General features: G+C 42.0%; 1 protein-coding gene and 1 long non-coding RNA gene across 3 annotated transcripts in view; one reads left to right on the top strand and one right to left on the bottom strand.

Moving 5' to 3' along the window:
• LOC117366350 overlaps nucleotides 1-18095 on the bottom strand; it is a 175211-nt gene that overhangs the window by 107692 nt on the left and 49424 nt on the right. The window lies entirely within an intron of this gene.
• LOC117366348 (allantoinase, mitochondrial-like) overlaps nucleotides 1-18095 on the top strand; it is a 174323-nt gene that overhangs the window by 116098 nt on the left and 40130 nt on the right. For both annotated transcript variants that reach the window (XM_033957618.1, XM_033957620.1), the window contains one exon: nucleotides 10581-10767. In XM_033957618.1, the coding sequence (XP_033813509.1) occupies nucleotides 10581-10767 (187 nt within the window). The remainder of the gene's footprint in view (nucleotides 1-10580; nucleotides 10768-18095) is intronic.

Here is an 18095-nt window from a genome sequence, read left to right as displayed (position 1 = left end):
TCTGAATGTAGAGATCAGGGCAGAAGGGACCTCCTCCCACAGTGATCGTTGATTAAGGTCCCTTCCCACAGGACCCACAATCCAGTCTAAATGAAAAACCAAAAAGGAAAAATATTCCAAAAAGACTACTGTCAGGGCTGTGCAGTGCAAACTGCCACAGCCTAGAAAAACTCAGATTCTTTCAAAAGAAGCTTGCAAGAACCTTCACAAGGCTTTAAGCATTACAGTAAACTTTCCAAACTTGAGTTTACTGGGGAAGCCAGCCCCTTTACTTCCTCAACAAATTAGCAAGCCATTTTAACTTCTAAGTTTGCTATTTTTGCAACGTTCCAGCATGACCTCAATTTAACCACACTCAGTTTCCATGTCTGTTTCAGTATTTCCCTCATTAAAGTCCATGCCTTCTTCAGGGTCTAAATACTCTTCATTCTCAGAAGCTTCACTCACAAAATCCTCTAACATTTCAGACTCAATATGGTTAGATCTGATCTGTGTATTCTGTTGAGGTATGCTGCTTTGGGTCTTAGGAACTGGTCTTCCTTCACTACCATGTTTTCTCTCTAGTGTGGGTTGGTTCAGTAGCTGCCTCCCTTCTGAGTAATGCTGCTGGCCCCTATAAGCCTCAGGATAATGAGCTACAGGTGCTGCTTGTTCCTGGCTAAAGTGGAGACTAGAATGTTCTTGATGTCTCCTTGAATTGGGTCCCCCATGAATGTTGTGAGTTGCCTTGTAAACCTTCCCCCTAGGAACACTATTCTCAGCACTATTAGTTCCAACTGCACCTTGTTCCCCCTTCCTTAATTCAGGTGAAAACAAATAGGTATTTTCCTGCTCCTGACTAAACCTTCCCTGCCTGGTTCTAGTTCTGGGTTGAGGTGTTGGTAGGGTTTTTCTACTTTGGGACAGTACTTTCCCTTGCCTAGCCCTAGGCACCGGCGTTTTCTCACTACCCTTCTCAGTCATAGGGTCTACCCTGTGACAATATGTAAGAAGGAATGTAATTTTTATAATTTTTCATATGGGAGTATCCTTGAAAAAGCTTCAGGTGAAACATAACAGATACTAAGCTCCCAGAGTGCTGTATCAATAAAGCCTGAAGTTAAGTAATGATTATTTCATATAGATGGAATTTTAAGTTTTGTGAAATCTCCAAGTAGAGATTGATTAAAGTATTGAAAAATTTATAATATAAAAGATAAAGGGCCAGTGATGAGATGGCACATAAAGCGTACCATTGGCTTGGTGGAGTCTTTAGAGGGAAAGTCTGCTTGTCTTTCCTTGAGACTAAAGGGTTCCTACATATCTGATGTTCTTGAAGATATTCAAACAGAGTTTGCCATCAGACAAATGATTAAAACTTTATGAAAGCTTTCTTTGTAATTGGACAGCATGACAATGATAATGAAGATACAGTACAAGTAATGAATTAGATAGATCTACCTAATGCAGATGATAATGACAATAAAGTATTTCTTTTCAAACAGAAATTCCCTTGATTAATACCTGCAGATAAAGTCAGAAGACATCAGTAATACTGCAATTTAACTTAAATTGAAGGAACTTTTTTAAAAATCAGACTGAGCAATCAACTTTGTGCTAGTTCAGTTGTTACACAACCTTTTAATTGTACTGGATTAATGAATTACAAGCACACTTGCATAAGTGATAGTTATTTCCTGAAATTTAGTTTTACTAAGAGCTAAGTGGACTGAACTTCAGAACAATAAAGTTGCTGAAATAAAAATATTAATACTTACAGTTGTATTCATTGTAGTTGTAATACTTTTACTTTTTACTCAAAAAGTAATATATTAGTCCCCTCTTTTACAAATCCGTGATAGTGACTGCTACTCTGCAAAAGATCAGAAGTCCTTTAAAACCCTATGGGCTGACCATGTTGAGCAAGATGGCGGTGGGGAGGTCAGACGCTAACTGAGCTGTTGGGTTAGTGAAGATGGGCAAGAAAAGGAAGGGCCAGGTGAAAGTGCCTACTCACCTGCCCTGGCCCAGTCTTGGTCAAAACCTCTATCCGAGGCTTTTTGTCATCTGCATCTAGTATGGAGAGTTCGGAGGACTCCAGAGCGACAATTGTAGAGGCCGCTCCAGCGTTGTTGGAAACTACAATGCATCCCGAACAACGCGAGACCTCTCTGAGACCAGGTTTCCCGGCTGCAACGAAGGGATCACCACAGAACTTGGATGCGGAAGTGCATATAGTGGCTTGTGGTGGTGGTGGGATCCCATCGCCTTTAAATGCTCCAACCTCACAAAGTCCCCTCTTGTTATCCCCTGAAGAGGTGACGAGTGGAGAGGACCAAATGATTTCTAGGGGAACTCTAGGCACTGTAACAACAGAGGATATGAGGTCTGATGGGATAACAGGCACATTAAAGAGGTATAAGCAAGATTCTGTCTTCTTAGGAGAGGTTTGTAAAGCAATTTTAAAAAATGGAGCGTTCAGTGAGTCAGGGTTTGGATAAAATTGGTGCAGGGTTGCTTTTCCTTCAAAACCAGGTTGGGAAACATCAAGAGCATCTGGATAAGCATGAGAAAATTCTAGACTGTCAGCAAGAATTAGTTAAAGATAAATTATGGATCCATCAAAAGGTGGAGACAATTGAGAATTCTAATAGAAGATTGAATTTGAAATTTGTGAATTTTCCCCAAACCCCTCTCTTGTCACCGATAAATATGGTAAAAAAAAGTATTTTAAGGAAATTCTACAGATTCCTAAGGATTCTATACCATCTTTAACCAGGGCCTTTTATTTAACCTCTGGTTTGTCGGAGAAGGAAAAAGATGAAAAGAAGAATGAGTGTCTAGCCTTGATTTTACTTTTTTGTTTTTCTTTAAAACTCTCAGTCTGTGATTATAGCTGCTAGGTTGACACTGATAGTGACTTTTGCCTTAGAATCCGATAGAAATTGGATTTTGAGACTGTATTTTTGATATAAGGATGTTAAATTCTGTGGCTCAAATGTGTTGGTTTTTCCTGATTTGTCCAAGGTAACACAGAGCAGACACAAGGCCTTTTGGGGTTTGTGTCAGCAGGTTGTATCTTTGGGTACTACTTATTTCCTTCAATTTCCTTGTAAGTGTATCATGAAATATCAAAGTCATACCTATGTCTTTTTAGAGCCATCACATTTAAAAAAATTTTCTGGAAGCTAGAGTAGCTCCAATTCCAATTGCTATTTTCTCTCATTTAGGTTGGCTCATATTGGATTGATATATACTTGCTATATGTGAATTACCAGCTAGTTCTCCTTTATGGCCTTTATGGGTTTTTTCTTCTTTTTTGAAAAGATTATCTCCATTATTCTTTTCATTTCCATCATTTTGCTCTCTTATTGTGGACTCGGACATGCATTGATATGTAATTGCAATTATGATAATTGTTTTCCTGTTCAAAGTTTTCATTGATGTAATTGTCATACAATTCAGGTGTTGACCTGTGTATTTTCTTTTGAAAATATGCAAATAAAATAAATCCCTATGGGCTTTAGGGAAGTTATCACAATGGCAGCCACTAGCGTAGCTTTGTAAAAGGGTGTGTGTTTGTGTGGGGGGGGGGGGGGAATAAGTGATAATATTTTCACTTAAGTAAAATTTTTAATGTGTTTTTCATTGTATTTTTACTTAAGTATTAACATATACATATATTTTTATTTTACTTATAAGGGAGTGCTGAAAAGTTCTCAGGCCAACCATTGGCATAGTGAGGGATGTTAGCGCTCGGGGCGGTGGTGCCCTGCATCACTGCGTCATGCATCCCCATTCTTTCTTGACGCTTGAGTGCCTCCCCCCAGTCTTCCCACCACTAGAGCACCCCACCCCTGCGTACCTCTTGAAATGTTCACTGGCATGGGTAGCATCTTCCACCTGCTGTTTGTGCTGGCCTGAGATATCTTCTGACATGAAGTCCTGGTCTTGCAACCAGGAAGTGATGTCAGAAGGGAGCGGAGGCTAGCGCGAGCAGCAAGTGGAAGATGCTGCTCATGCCAGCAAATATTTAATGAGGTACATGGGGGGATGGAGAGGAGGAGAGGTGCCGGTACCCCCCCCCCCCATAAAGATGACACAGGGGGCAGTCTGCCCCCTTTACTACACCACTGAGCCCAATCAAGAAGAGAATGACGAGGATATGGTTCAAACAATGATCTAAAACAATGTCAAAATATAGAATTTCATTTCTGAAAATTGGCACTTAATGAAATTAAAAATACTCCTCAACTACAGTGGCAAAATAACATTCAGAATTTAAGGAGTTGGTTGGTTGGGCTGAGAACTTTTCAGCACCCCCTTGTAAGTACTTTGACCTAGTGCTTTAAACAACACTGCCTATGAATCAACCCTTTGCCCTCTGCATAGAAAGTACATACCACTTAGCTACTGAAACCAGCCACGTGAGTTCTATTTTTGATCAGTCTATAGGGGCATTGTTTCATAATCTGTCTAATGGTGGATATAATTCACAGATGAAAGGTAGGAGAATCAATTCAGGGCTGAAGATCAGAGGCCTAGCAAAATATAGCAATATGAAATGTGGCCATCATATTTATTGTTGATGTATTTTTCCTGAGAATTAATGTTTTGATATGGCTGCATTATTTGAGTTGTTGAGGATGGGCAATTGATTTTTTTTTTTTTTAATTCTTCCCAACTCAACATAGTTTGGAAAGAATTATGCAAAAGGGGTCAAGAATATCATTTGTCTGTCCATCTGTTTAGGGTCAAAATAGCTCTTCAAAAATATAATAGAATGGGATGAAACTTGCCAAGTTGGGGAAAAAAATCCCAATAAAAAGAAACATCTGGTTAAAAACGTATAAAAATGGATCAGGTTCTAAAGAAATATCCCCCTTCCCAAAAATGATCCAATGCATTTCTATGGGAGCAGGTGTGGGGGCAAAATAACTCAAAAATTAGCATAGTGGGATGAAACTTGTCTTATGGGAAGAACTGGTAAAAACGTACATTGAGTTTGAAAATAGGCCATATTGGACTGAAAGTTAAAGATAAATACCCCCCTAGTCTCACAACTGCCTCACCACCCTGTAAGTTGTCCCATTAAAAAATTCTATTCCACAACTGCCCTGCATCCTGAAAATTGTCCCACCCAAAAAATAGCCCCTCAACTGCCCACCACTCTGCTAACTGCCTCTGCCTGCAAAAACTATGCTCCCCCCCCTAAAAGTAACCCCTGAAACTTCTTCTACCATCCTAAAACTACCCTGATTCTTCCCTGCAAACTATACCACAACTCTCAGCTACCTCCCACCCAAAAGCAAAATCTGGCCGATAATCAGCACTATTTAACTGGCCAGGAGCTATTCCAGGCCATTAAATAGCACACATTTGGCTAAGCGCTAATAGTGCAAAAATCTGTGAAATTTAAAGCACTAGCTGGCTATGTTTAGTGGCCAAATCAGGATGCGTATATAGCTAGTCTGTTGTTGACTTCTATAAACTTAGCTGGCCAGTGCTGAATATCTACTTAGCCAGCTAAGTTTATAATTGCCAAAAATAAATTGGATATTCAATTCCAGTCACCAGAAATGGCTCGACATTGAATATGTGTGCTCAGTGCCGACTACGGCTTTCTCCCACAGTCTGAATATTGGCCCCAATACATATAGAGGAGGATTAGACTATTGATTAAAAATGACTTGTAGTTTTACAACCACACTCAAAGCACTTTACATAAAGGTAATTTAAGCATTTACCCTATTTGTCCTGGTGGGCTCACAATCTATCTAATGTACCTGGGGCAGTGGAGGATTAAGTGACTTGCCCAGGGTCACAAGGAACAGTGTGGGGTTTGAACCCACAACCTCAGAGTACTGAGGCTGTAGCTCTAACCACTGTGTCACACTCTCTAGAGGAGCCTGGTTTAAATCCCACAGGTACTCCTTGTGGTCTTGGGCAAGTTATTTAACTCCATTGTTTTAAGTACAAAATTAGATTGTAGGCCCTCTAGGGACAGGGAAACACCTATTGTGTTTCTCCGAAAATAAGGCATTGTCTTATATTAATTTTGGGCCCCCAAAAATGCACTAGGTCTTATTTTCGGGGAAACACGGTATTTCAAAGGTAGCCATTTCAAAGGTAAATTAAAAATCTGAACAATGAAAAATTGTCAGGTGCTTCTCATAACAACCTGCTTATCTGCTTCCCCCTGCCCCACCTCTCAGCTGGTGGGGCTTGGGGATCCCCTCTAGCCATTGCAAAGGTACCGCGATTTTAGGTGAACCAGGACCCATTTGTGACTCTCCACTACCTCTCACGTCCATACCTCCCTCCAGCCTTCAACCCAGTGTCTCTATTTCTCTCATATATACCTAACGTGACCATTTATTTATTTCATCAAAATGGGACATCTATTAATATTCAGACCCGCCCCAATCCCACCCTAGCCAACCCCCCACCCCACCCTAGTCCCACCCCCAATTTCTTCCATTCATTTTTCATGTACACACAATATCTTATTAATTCATAATGGTAAACATAAAATTAAAAAAAAAACACAAAGCACACCACGCAGAGAAAATGTTAATTATCATTTACGAGTTTCGGATTTTTTTCAAAGATGTCAATGCAGATGAATTTAAAATATGCAATGTCACCTCAGTAACTATAGAAAAATATAGTGCAAAATACTATAGACAAATATAGAGCAAAATATAGACAGCAGATATAAATTCTCAAAATGGACACATTTTGATCACTAAATTTAAAATAAAATCATTTTTCCTACCTTTGTTGTCTGGTGATTTCATGAGTCTCTGGTTGCACTTCCTTCTGACTGTGCATCCGATCTTTCTTTCTTTCGCATCCAACATTTCTTTCACAATCCAGCCCCATCCCCTTTGGGTCTAGGTTTCTCTCTATTTTCCCTCTTACCCTCCCCAGATCCAGTGTCAGTTCTCATTTGTACCTTTGTTCCAGGTCTCCCTCTCTCGCCCTCCTCTGTTATGATCTTAAATCTCCCTGTTCTTCCCCAGGGTCTCTCCCCCTCTGTCTGAACTTCCCATAGTCCTGCATCTGCTTCTTGTCTTTCCCCTGTGGTCCAGGCCTTTCTCTCTCTAGTCTTTCTAATCTGCTTACCACCCCCACACTTTCTCTGCCTCTTTCTCACCTTCCTCCCTCCTTCCCTCCCAGCAGATTTTAGCTTATCTCTCTCCTCCTTTTCTCCTCTCAGATCTGGTATCTGTCTCCTTCCTCTTTTCCTCCTCCTTGGTTTGGTATCTGTCTCCTCCCTTTCCCCCTGTTCAGGCATCTCTCTCTCTGCTCCCTTCCACCTGTTCTTCTTTCTCAATTTATTTTCTGCCTATGTCTAAATTCTTTCTTACTATTCAGTCCTCAATTTCCCTCTTTCATTGTGTCTACCTATAGCTTGCTACCTCTTTCCCTCACCCCAACCAGTATCTAACTCTATCCTCTTCCCTCAATCCAGCATGTGCCCTTTTTTCTTTCGCCTCCCCACTTCCTTCCAGCATCTGCTCCCCCTCTCCCCCACTTCCATTCAGTCTGCCCCCCTCTCCCCCACACTTCTATTCAGTGTCTGTCCCTCCTCTCCCCACATTTCCATTCCGCATAGGCCCTCCTCTCCCCTACACTTCCATTCAGCGTCTGTCCCTCCTCTCCCCTACACTTCCATTCAGCGTCTGTCCCTTCTCTCTTCCACACTTCCATTCAGTGTCTGTCCCCCTCTCTCTACCTTTTCCATCTACTGTTCACCCTCTGTCTCACCCCTTCCATTCTCTGCCCTCTCTGCCCTTTCCATCCAGTGCCCGCCCTCTCTCTCTATTCCATATGATATCTTCCCTCTTTCTACATGATTCATTTCAGCTTCCCCCCTCTCCATTTTTCTGTCTCCCTATGCTCTGGAATCTCTCCTTTCCTTCCTTCTTTCCCACTCCATCCCATGGTCTGACGTCTCTATCTCCTTCCCTCCCCTCCCCCATGCCCTGGCATCTATCTCCCTCCTTTCCCTCTGGTCTGGCATTTGTTTCCTCTCTCTCCCCCCATGCTCTGGCATCTCTCCCTCCCCCTTCATGGTCTGGTATCTCATTTCCTTTCCCTCCCTCACATGGACTTGGCATCTCTCGTTCCTCTCCCTTTTCCTTCTATCTCCTTTTGTGTCCAGCATCTCCCACCTGCCTTCCTACTCCTCATGTCTGTTTTTTTTTCCTTCACCCTACAACCTTTATGTCCAGCATCTTCCTGTGTTCCTTTTTTTCTTCCTTATCTGATTTAGCAGCTTTATCCCCTTTCCTGAGCCAGCCAACCCACCATCTTCTCACATCCCATTCCAGTACTTCACCTCTTTATCCACAGGGAATCAGCCCTTAGCTTAATTTAGAGGCAAGTGTTCTAGTGCTGCTGCCAGACTGGAGGCGATTCATAGCTGCCATCAGCCCTGCCTTCGGCTGCGCCGGTAATGCTAAACTGCACTGTAAAACCAAAGAGAGAAGCCACGGGACTTTCCCACTTGCCTGCATTGCTCAAAGTTCTGCCACTCTCGATCTGCCCCTCAAAAACAGGAAGTCACTTCAGAGGGGGGCGGGATCAAGAGCGGCAGAACCTAGAGCGATGCAGGCAAGTGGAAAAGTCCTGCGGCTTCTCTTTTTGGCTTTACCGTGCAGTTTAGCATTACCGGCGCAGCCGAAGGCAGGGCTGATGGCACCTAAGTGAGCTGCCTGGATCACAGGGCCCCCTTGCCATCCCCGATAATAGGGAGGGTAATTTTGGACCTAGCAGGCCCCCCTGACCATTTTGGAGCCATAGGGAAGGAAGGAGGGAGCAGGCTTTAGCGCAGGAGGGGAAGCAATCGCCGGTCCATTGTCCCCGTGTGTTATGCCCAGGGAGTAAATGGACTCAGCATAATACGTGACATGTCTCCTCAAGTCTGCTTATCTGACCTCTTTGTCCTGAATGTTACCTTGACAACACCAAAAGGATGGCCTCTAACACCTTCTTGATAGCATCAAAGAGACAGTGCAACACCTATCCTGACTTCCTTTATTTGAGTGACAACTGGATAGCATCAAAGAGACAATAAACTGCAACACCTCCTTGCTTATTTGAGATCCTGACCTCTTTGATCTCCACAGGACAGTAAGACCAGATGGTCTCTACAATAACCTTGCTTATCTGAGATCTGACCTCCTAGATCTCAAAAGGACAGCTGAGCTAACATCCTGACCTCATTGATCTTCAAAGGACAGTAAAACCAGATGATCATCAGTAAAGACAGATGGGAAACTACATCAAAAAGAAAGGGACAGTGACAAGTATCTGCTATCTTGACCTTTTTGACCTAGGAGTTGCCAAAACAGATAACAAAAGACCAGAACCGGCTGTCTTACTAAGAGGGCAGCAGTTTTTCTCTATAAAAGAGACAAACTCAGCCCATAGAAAATGAATCCAGTTTCGTTGCAACCAAGGGACAGCCCGATTCGGTTCTCCTCTCCTATCAATCGTTGTGGATTCCCGATTGTGAGGGATGGTGATGTCCGGAAATACGGTGATGATATTCTATTTTTATATTTATCTATGCATGTAATAAAGTGTTATTGTTTAGGCTTTATATAGTCTGTGTGCTTTTCTGAGTGTCACTGATCATCCCACTTGACAGAAATACGTGGCGGAACATCGTGCACAGCTTCAGGACGCTGTCCCTGAAAACGGGACATTTTGGTGTCGCGAATCGGTGGGTCGGGACAACGGGACGGTCGGTCCCATAACGGGACTGTCCCATTGAAAACGGGACGTATGGTTACCTTATATATACCCCATACCTTCACTCAGTCTCTCTCTCATATCCCCCTACAGTCACCCTGTTTCACTCTCTTATATCTCCTTCCAGTTTTCTCTTTTTGCGTGCGTCTCTCTCATTCACACATCTCCACTCCAATCAGCCTGTCAGTCTCTTATATCGCTCTCCAGTCTTCACTGTATCTCACATACACATCACCCCCTCCCTCCAGTCACCCTGTCTCATTCTCATATCCTCTTCCAGTTTTTACCACTTACTCTCCTAACCTTGTAAATAGCGCGTTTACTTACCTCCCTGTTGCTGCCATTCCACTCCCTGTTAGCTTGAGTAGCGTGAGAAGTTTGGGCAGGTCTCGCGGTTTAGAATCTTGCGAGACTTGCCGAACTTCCTGCATTGAGAGGCTTAAGCGGTCTGATAGGATGGGAGGGAGTTATGGAAGGGTAGGCCGGGCTGGGGGGCAGGGGGAAGTGCTGCTACCGGCGAATATAGCGCTTCAACTAGGGCTTATTTTTAGGGTATGGCTTATATTAAGACCTACCCCGAAAATTATGCTAGGGCTTATTTTCGGAGTAGGGCTTATTTTCAGGGAAACACAGTAGTATACCTGAATGTAACTAACCTTGAGCTACTACTGAAAAGGTATAACTTGTTTATGCCAAACATTGCTATACCAATGATGCTTTATAAATGAGGGTGACTTGATACATCTAATTAAAGAGAGAATATTGCGGGTGAATGCAGCAAGATATTTAGTCAAATCGTTCACTTCCACTGTCATATTCACTCTTTTTCATTCTAGTGTTCGGTGCCACATTGTTCATCTTTCATCTGCTAAAGCTTTACCCATCATACGAGAAGCTCGCCAGGCAGGGGCACCACTTACTGTGGAGACCACTCACCATTACCTGACTCTGACCTCTGAGCACATTCCCCCAGGAGCCACATACTATAAATGCTGTCCCCCCATCAGGGGGAAGGACAACCAGGTAATGTAGTGGAAACAAATGATTTCAGGTAAGCTCAGACAGTGGAAGGAAGATAATAATAATAATACATTTATTTATATATACTGCCATACCCAGGAGTTCTAGGCTGTTCACAACAATTGGATAAGATACAAACAATACAAGTTATTTAAAAAGACAGCAATTAAAGGCAGATGAGGTAAAAAAAAATACATAATTTATAAAATGCATGCTGTATAAAAGAATGCGGAGATCAAGGCAACATATCCCAGTTACAGTAAACATGTTGTGGTTGGTGAAGGTATAAACCATTTCCCAAGCCCTGTCATATGAGGTTTGCCACAATGTTGTTGTTTTTTCCATTGGATTAATATAGTGAACATAGAGTTTTCTAGAAAGAAAGAAAATTACCACCTAGAGACAAAGTGGAAAGGAGAGTGGAAAGGAGAGAAGGCTGTCCCTTGCAAAATAATTTTATTTAGCCCCTCCTCTGATTTGTATTGAAGGAGCTCTTAGGCCTATGTTTCTTGCTATTATGAATTGGATAATCATAGTCAGACAAGGTTACAGAGAAAGAATATGGGGGAGTCAGTAGCCAGTATTCACTGATTCTCACTGAAGGCCATTTCTGATATACAGAAAGGGGATCTGCAGTTCACAGAAATGAAATGAGATGATCACATCATAGTTATTTAAATAACTAGAATGTATCCTATATAAAATACCTCAGTTCATGTATAATGGAATTAGCATTACAAAATGAACCAGTTATCCCAGACTTAACTACTTTTTTATTTACTTTTTAAAGCTATTTTTAGCTTTTTTCTAAAGGTGGAAAAAGGCCTCAGAAATAGTGTACGGTATATATTTTCTGGTGTTGGTATCCAGCTTATTAATCGTTCTTGCTTTCAATGGCCAAAACCACCATCCTACCCTCTTCCTCTTTATATATTTATTTATTTTTTTCTCTATTGTTTTATATATATTTTCTTATCTAAAAACTTTCATATCTGTTATTCTCAAAAAGTCCTGAAATCGGGGACAAGCCTGAAGGTAGGATTATGCCAAAGTTCTTCAACAAACAAAATAAACAAAAACAAGAATCTGCAGACAATTAGACAAGTGGTTTGACTACTCAAGACAATGCAGACAACAAGAAAGAAAATGGAGAAAAAGTAATCAAAAGCCCACTAACACAGCATGGAGAAAACTAAACCAACAATACAAACAAAAACTGAAAGAAAAAAGAACATATTACTCAAACCAAATAGGAAGAGAATCTCAAGACACAAAAAAAACCTATTCCAACTACTAAAAGAACTCACAGACACCAAACCCCACCTGACTAATAACGACACTTCCTCTCCCTCAGCCACCCTTTTGGCGGAATTCTTCAAAAACAAAATCGCAAGTACCAGGGCTACTTTCACTGGAACCCTACCCACCTAGAAGAGATCTCAATACCCCCTACAGAAGAAGAATCAGTTGCAGCAGACAGAATCTGGTCCCACTTCTCCACTATACACTGGTTAGACCTAAACAAACTCTACAATAAATACAGCCACGCAGCCTGTGACCTCATCCACTACATCCCATACCTGTTAAAGACCACCAGTACGTTATTCCGCCCCCTCCTTTTACAATGTATACAAACCTTGCTCACAGACAGCCTTTTCCCGCAGGACCTCAGCGAAATCATCATCACTCCGATCCTAAAAAACCACAAAGGAGCAATAGATCAACCCTCCAACTACAGACCCATAGCTTCAATACCACTTTACGTCAAACTAATGGAAGGCCTCATAGCTAAACTCCTAACCGTATACCTAGAAAACCACAACCTACTCCACCCTACACAGTCTGGTTTAAGAACCAATTACAGCACTGAGACACTACTAGGGTCCCTCATGTATACTGCTAGACAACACCTCAGCACAGGCAAAAAAAAAAAAGCTAATTATTCAACTTGATTGTTTATTGTTTATTTTAATTATTTGATTAAACGCCTTATCGATTCTACAAAGCGTTGTACAGAGTAAAAAAATTTTTTCCTTTAGACAAACAATATTACAATTAATACATACTTTTTTTAAAGAAAAAAAGAAAACTACAGACGAACTATAATACATACAAGGTTGTTGTGGACGAACGAACAAAAGACACACAAGGTAAAGAGGGGAGAAATACAATAGTTATAGTAAATGGAAGAGACATTAATGGAAAGAACAAAAGGGCAGGGAGATTAATTAAAAAAAGTAAAAAAGAGATTAAAATTAAGACGTCAATTAAAATTAAATTTAAGATAAAGTAAAACTTCAGTTAAAAGCATCTTTAAATAGGAAGCATTTTAATTTGCTTTTGAATGATGTTAGATTATTTTCCATTTTTAAATACAACGGAAGAGAATTCCAAATCGTTGGGGCTGTTACCGAAAAAATGGTAGTACGACGTGTGCCAATCATCTTCAGTGAAGGGATATTAAGGTTAGATTGGGTTATGGATCTCAAAGATCTTGGTGGGTCATAAGGGATCAATAATCTATCAATGAACGCTGGAGAATTAGTTTGCATGGTTTTAAATGTTAAAAGAGCAGCTTTTGACTTGGCAGACCTACTTCAAATATTAGACTCAATAGGAATCACAGGCAAAGTACTATCATGATTTAAAGGATTCCTACAATCCAGAACTCACAGAGTAAAGAAAAATCAGAACCAAGGTCCAATCCCTGTGGCGTACCCCAAGGATCACCTTTATCTCCCACACTCTTCAACCTATACATTGCTTCCCTCAGCACCTGCCTTGACAAACTAGGCCTGACCTCCTACAGCTACACAGATGACATCACCATCCTCCTCCCTTTTGACCAACCAGCACCCTCCATGACGGGCACACTGCACAGAACACTAGAAACAGTAGCAACATGGATGATAGAGCATAAACTGAAACTAAATCCTGACAAAACAAAATTCATCCTCCTTGAAAATAGCAAAACCCCAACCTTAACAAACCTTGTAATAAACTCTATCATATACCCCATTCAACCCACTCTAAAACTTCTGGGAATGCTGATAGACAGAGGCTGTACCATACAGCCACAAATCAACAAAACAATACAAAAATCATTCACAGTCATGAGAAACCTAAGACAAGTTTGAAAATTCTTTGACAGAAAACAATTCCAGCTAGTGGTCCAATCCCTAGTCCTAGCTCTACTAGACTACTGCAACATCCTCTTATCTCCCTTGCCCCGCAACCATGATAAAACAACTACAAACAGTACAAAATACAGCTCTAAGACTTATCTACTCACTGAGGAAATACGACAACATCACAGCAGGATACCTCGACCTCCCAATGCAAGCAAGAATACTCTTCAAATTCTACTGCCTACTATTCAAAGCCATAAATGGAGACAGCCCAGCCTACTGGAACAACCGACTAATTCAAACCACCACAACCAGACATAGGAGAACCCACGCACCATTCACGCACCCTCCAATCAAAAACATCAAACGAAAAAAAATGTATGATGACCTCCTAGCCACCCAAACAGCAAAACTAGACCACCAACTCTCCAATTTACTGATTTCAACCGCAGATTACAAAACCTTAAAAAAAGAAATAAAAACCCTGCTATTCAAAAACTACATAAAGACAAACTAACACAGCAAGATCCATCTCAAGCCCCATTTGCAATCCACTTCACCCTTTAGCACCTCCGAAAATGTCCAGACAACTCCTAATGTACTCCTAAATATCCTGACAACTCATATGTAATCCGCCTTGAACTGCAAGGTAATGGCGGAATAGAAATCACTAATGTAATGTAATCTATCATTTCTCAAAGTCCTTCAGTATTCTTCAAACATACAGTCATTTAACTCACATTGGTATGTATGGCACTTTTACAGACGAGAAAAGTCAGCAAAAGCAACAGTACTTATCTTATCTGTTGCATTTAGAAGTAGACCGCTATCGATTTATGTGCAGTCAGTAGCTTTCACAGCATAAGACGCCTCACAGTTTTCCAATGCAGCCAGCGTTTTGCGAGAAATTCTTTTTCATCTGCTGCATCAGGGTTTATTCATGTAGGAGCGCTAGTCTAAATCAAAGAATATTGACAATCACTTTTAGTGTTTTCCATATATTCACTGCACATTTTTATAGGTTTCACACACCTCTCAGGCTTCAGAGTGAATATTTTTTTTTAATAATATTTATAGAAAATGCTTTATTTCAAGAGAAATGCTGCAAATTAAACCTGTTTACGGGCTGTTGAGAAGGATGTGAAAGAAGATAATGCTGAGTTTGTGTGAATTGTGGGTCAGGAACTTATCTGATACCTTCTGATTTTCATGATTAATTTAGATTTCTAAACTAAGTTAGGAGTTATATTTCAAAGGAAAATTCATAAGAACTTTTAAAATATGTTTCAGAGTTTTAATTGGATTTTGTGACTCCTGTTGCTAAAAGGATATATTAAGTACTAGGAAATAGAAAATTGTAATCCCTTCACTGTGTAAAACCACTTATTCAACTCAGATTGTCTAATATTATTGGTATTCAGTGGCGTACCAAGGGGGGGGCATGGGAGGCGGTCCGCCCCGGGTGCCAAGCCCTGAGGGGGTGCTCCCGGTCCGGTTCAGCCCCGACGTCTCGCATTGGAAGGGAAGGGGGAGGGGTTCAAAGAGACATGCATATGCCGGACTTTGGGTGGGAAGAAATAATGGGTATGAAAATAGAGGAGAGGGAGAGAGATGATGGACCATGGGTTTTAGGGAGGGTAGGAACAGAAAGGGAGATAAGTTGGACACAGGGGATGTTGTGGAGGGGAGGAATAGAGATACTGGTTAGGAGGGTAGTTGGGAAAAGAAAGAGAGAGATGGTGGACCCTGGGATGGTGGGAAAAGAGGGAGAGATGCTGGATGAAAGGGTAGTTAAGAAAAGGTGGATCTGTGGAGGGAGACGAAAAAAAGGAAAGATGCCAGACATCTGGGGGAGGGAAGGGAAACGGGGAGGACGGAGATGGCAGATGGATGGTTAGCATGCAGAAAGAAGGAAGAAGGAGACCCTGGCAAGCAAGTTATCAGAAGACAACCAGAGCCTTGGACCAACAAGATTTGAAAAATAACCAGACAACAAAAGGTAGAAAAACTAATTTTATTTTCTGTTTTGTGATTACAATATGTCAGATTTGAAATGTGTATCCTGCCAGAGCTGGTGTTAGACCGCAAACGTGAGTTAGGATTTAACAGAGAGAGGAAAAGTCCTTTTTGTTTCTTTATTTTATTTACACCATAGCACCAGTGTGGTTAGGAGAAGCCAAAGGGGGGTGAAAAAGCTATAAAATAAACCCACCAGGATGTTTGAAAAAAACACCCAATTGGGCATTAAAATCGAATCGATAAACCAATTCAATAGGCTGAATCGAAAAATTTTTTCCTGAATCTGGCAGCACTAGTTTGTGATACTGTCGTAGACTTTAGGACCTGGGATTGGGGAGAGATGGCATCCTCAGTACTGTATAATGCAAGTGAAACGAGGATTTGGTCAGACTTTTGAAGGGTCTGCAGAAGAAAAATATTGTATAGGCCAGGGACATGAGACAGAATGAAATGGGAACTTTTCTTCCTTCTATTTTTGTGAATGGCAAGGCTGAGGATGTCAGAGAGTTCATTTAAAATATGTGCTTTATAAGAAAATACAATAATGTGTTTTATAAAGTTTATAAGCATTGCTGGCCTACCCGGTGAGATGTTCCTAATGATGGTGGTGGTGGCAGCGTGTCAATGTGTTGAGAGGAAGAGGTGGTCTGGGAAATTCTGCTGAGCAAACTTCGGGCCCATTTCCACCCCCTAATTAGTCCACTCCACTCAACTGGTTCACACACTGAGTGGGTCTTTGGGTGTTGTTCCTGGGTAGTTGTTTTGGGATCTCTTCCAGTGGTTTGTCAGTATCTCCTGGTCCAAGGAAGGAAACTTTGTTAACCTTAGCATTGACCTTCAGAATATGTTTGTAACAGCGCTGCTTGTAATGTAATGTAATATGAGGTTCAATAAAAAAAAATTTTCACTGCCTGTTTCTATTCTGACCATTTATTCCGTTTCATGGTCATTACAAAAAATATTTTTTTACATTGGGGGGGTGTCAAAAAATGATGGGCCCTGGGTGCCACATACCCTAGGTATGCCACTGTTGGTATTTAAAGTAAATGTTTTATATTTAATTTAGTATTCAGCTGTTTTTTTTTCTGCTGTACTGTTGGAGTGCATTCCTGCAGTCTTTTCTGATTACTAATTTGCAGAGACCTTAACCAGTATACACTCCTCCCTCTATATTTGCGGGAATCAGGGGCAAAGCCGACCCATGAATAAGAAAAATTTATGAATAACTTTAGGGCAGACTCTGACCCACCCCTGCCTCCCTTCTGCCTCCTGGACTCCTCCATTTTTAAAGCCTGGTGGTCTAGCAGTGAAATGGAGCAGGAGTGATCTGCCTAAGCTCCTGTCCCATGCAGAGCTGTGAACATAAATGGCTCCATGAGTTCCCACTAGTCTCGCAGGAACTCACAGCGGTCATTTGTTTGTGGATCTGCATGATGTAGGACATAGGAAGATCGCTCCTGCCCCACTTCACCGCTAGATCATCAGGCTTTAAAAAGTAAGTTGTGGAGGGTCCAGGAGGCGGGAGGGAGGTGGGAGTGGGTCAGAGTCAGCCCTAAGTAAGTTGTGGAGGGGTCTGGGAGGTGAAACGGAAGCAGGGGAGGATCAGAGTTGGCTCTAAGTAAGTTGTGAATGCTTTTCAAAATAAGTTGTAGTGAGGTTCGGTAGGGGGATAAAAACCGCGAATAATTCTATTTAATATATTTATAAATTATCTGGAAATCCAGGGCCGCCATCAGGGCAGTACCACCAGTCCTGCATTCAGGGGCCCGGAGCTGACAGGGGGCCCGGGCTCCCCCAGGGTCCTAGGCCACAGTCTAGGGGGAGGGGCGGTCTGCCCCACATGGACAGGAGAGAGCTGGACGGGGGACCCGCGGAGTTCAATACATCTCGAGCCGCGAGGCTCGTCTTCTGTTCCTGCCTGCCCTGCCGCTCACATATAGCCGATCGCAAGTGTTCCCCGATGTCAGCGCTGACATCGGAGGGAGGGCTTAAGCAAAGCCTGCCCTCCGACGTCAGCGCTGACGTCGGATAATACTTCCGGTCGGCTATTTGTGCAGGGCAGGCAGGAACAGAACACGAGCCTCGCGGCTCGAGATGTATGTAACTCCGCGGGTCCCCCATCCAGCTCTCTCCTGTCCACGTGGGGCGGACCGCCCCTCCCCCTAGACTGTGGCCTAGGACCCT

The sequence above is a fragment of the Geotrypetes seraphini genome, chromosome 9, assembly GCF_902459505.1.
Source record: "Geotrypetes seraphini chromosome 9, aGeoSer1.1, whole genome shotgun sequence".
Taxonomy (NCBI): Eukaryota; Metazoa; Chordata; class Amphibia; order Gymnophiona; family Dermophiidae; genus Geotrypetes; species Geotrypetes seraphini.
The sequence above is the reverse complement of the archived record's forward strand: the minus strand, read 5'-3'. Positions and strand labels throughout refer to the sequence as shown.